Genomic DNA, 2636 nt, shown 5'->3' with positions numbered 1-2636 from the left:
TAAAATCAATTTTAGTGATTGACCAATCAGATGATAAAATCATTTTAAGTTAAATTTTCAGGTCATTCAATCCCATCCAATCCCATTTATCAAAACATTCATCCATCTATCCTTCCATCCATAAAGCCATCAATCAAAACATCCATCCTTACATCCATAAAGCCATCAATCAAAACATCCATCTCTCCGTCTAGACATCCAACCATTCGTTGACATATCCATGTAACCTTATTTCAGATTGACATCAGTAAAGAAAATCCGTCCTGTAAGAAATCGTCCTACTAAAAGTTCTAACCCTATGAAGAGAATATCTGTAGAAGTACGAAGTGAATATACAGAAGTTACTACAGGACTGGCTGAAAAGGAACTCAAACGACTCAAAACTGAAAAAAGTAAGTCAACTTTAAACTTGAATTCTAGGCACCTCGACCCTGTTCCACAAAAAATCTTAAGATAATTTTGTCGTCACTATGGTATATCTCAATGTAAAATTCTGCATTGACAAGAAATTTTTATCTTAAGATTTTTTGTGGAACAGGGTCGTGGTCTGTTGGACAATATACCAAGGCATTTTGTGCTACAGGCTGTGCATATTAAACATCCCTCAGAGACAGGGAATTGAAAAATTGTAGGCTAAAGCCACTGTCCTGGCATAATTTCCATCATTGCATACTGTGTATTCATTATTCCAATCTGGTGCAGAAAATAGAAAGCAAAACTCCTTTGAATTTTGTGTCACTTTGTTCATTCTGGGAATATCAGGATAGCAAGGTGTGCTTCTATAAAAATTGCTTGTAAACTTCAAATATTTTCCCTTATTTTAATTTGTAACTTCTAATTTCAGTTTCTAAAGATGTAGGATTTGCTGAAGAAGCACTGGCAGGGTTAGCTAGTAAAGAGAATTTCTCTAAAGTAGCATTGAGGAAAACAGACGCTACATCGACACCTGGCAGTAAAGATAGACTGGATCCCTTTAAAGATAATATGTTACTACATGTTAAAGGTACACATTTTTACTCTTATAATTATAACTGTTAATTTATCTGAATCTATTGTGAAGAAATTGTTATGAATCTCCATTCCGATATGTCATTACATGTAGTTTTGTTAGTGTCCTCAGGCTGTATTTTAGGGGGCTCCCATTGAAAAATTCAAGTGACTGGAATGGCTTTTGTTGTGCCCCCCCCCCCCCCCCCACCCCCCCTCCACTTTGAGACCCTTGGCAAGATACAGGCCTGAGTTTTCTCATTGATTAAAGCTCATCTCATGCTACTGACACATGTTTCAGATACACAATCCTCATCAGTACAGCTGGTTTTTTTGAATGTAGGGTTATTGACTAGAGCTCATCTCTTGCTGCTGACACATGTTTCAGATACATTATCCTCATCAGGACAGCTAAGTTTTGGAAATGGAAGGTTAATTTTCCAAATGTAATAATGATAATTTTTATATTGTATGTTGTTGGATCTTGATTCTGTTTTTGTGGTTTGCACTGAGAAATCTGTTTTGATTATTTATGTTTATATTATTGCAGGTCGTAGAAATGTACAGACGAGATTAGTGGCGCCTACCAGTCTATCTATCAACAGTGGAGATTGTTACGTACTTATTACTCCAGACAAAATCATCAACTGGGTCGGAACGTTTAGTAATGTCATAGAAAAAGCAAAGGTAAGAATAACTGACAGTCTTTAATAAAAAAGCAAGTACTAACAATCCAAAATTACAAAGGTTGATCAGTGATGTTACTAACAGAGTCTGACATGGAAAAAGAGTCAAAATTTTTTATGGGACAAAAAACAGAGACCATGTTTGCTACTAACATTGCAAACTACTATAGTAGGCTATTGCCACTGTTCTGCTGAATTTCCAACAATGCATTCTACATTTCCAAGTTTCCAAGTGGAGCAGATATATTGCAATTTTATTTTTCATCCTTTCAGGCAGCAGATATAACATCATTTATTCACACCAAACGAGATATGGGATGTAGGTCAGGGACGTCTGTAGCCACCATAGAGGAGGAGAAACAACGATTAGGAGCTGGAAAACATTTCTGGGCAACTCTCGGAGGACAACAAGATTATCAGGGTAAGTCAGAATCTTAGAATTTTATATCCAAATGTTCTGTGGCTAAAAATGAAATTGTATGGGCTAATCAATTGAAATGGAGCTTTTTACCCTCCTACTCTGTACCTTGACTCATGAAATAAAATGGAGTTTTATATCCAATGAAATGGGGTTTTATATCTAATGAAATGGGGTTTTATATCCAATGAAATGGGGTTTTATATCCAATGAAATGGGGTTTTATATCTGATGAAATGGGGTTTTATATCTAATGAGATGAGTTTTATATCTAATGAAATGGAGTTTTATATCTAATGAAATGGAGTTTTATATCTAATGAAATGGAGTTTTATATCTAATGAAATGGGGTTTTACATCTTATGAAATTGGGTTTTATATTTAATGAAATGTAGTTTTATATCTTATGAAGTAAATGGAGTTTTATATCTAATAAAATGGGGTTTTATATCTAATGAAATGGAGTTTTATATCTAATGAAATGGAGTTTTATATCTAATGAAATGAGTTTTATATCTATTGAAATGGAATGGAGTTTTTTAGGA

General features: G+C 34.4%; 1 protein-coding gene across 1 annotated transcript in view; it reads left to right on the top strand.

The window, feature by feature from the left end:
- The first annotated feature begins 250 nt into the window (after window positions 1-250).
- Window positions 251-2636, top strand: part of LOTGIDRAFT_201948 (hypothetical protein) — a 16765-nt gene continuing 14379 nt past the window's right edge. The window contains exons 1-4 of the mRNA XM_009054273.1: window positions 251-392; window positions 845-1003; window positions 1538-1674; window positions 1947-2094. Of these exons, the coding sequence (XP_009052521.1) occupies window positions 299-392; window positions 845-1003; window positions 1538-1674; window positions 1947-2094 (538 nt within the window). The 5' untranslated portion in view covers window positions 251-298. The remainder of the gene's footprint in view (window positions 393-844; window positions 1004-1537; window positions 1675-1946; window positions 2095-2636) is intronic.

Source organism: Lottia gigantea (assembly GCF_000327385.1).
Source record: "Lottia gigantea unplaced genomic scaffold LOTGIsca_210, whole genome shotgun sequence".
Classification (NCBI taxonomy): Eukaryota; Metazoa; Mollusca; class Gastropoda; family Lottiidae; genus Lottia; species Lottia gigantea.
Note: the sequence above shows the minus strand (reverse complement) of the source record. Positions and strands in the feature narration are given on the sequence as shown.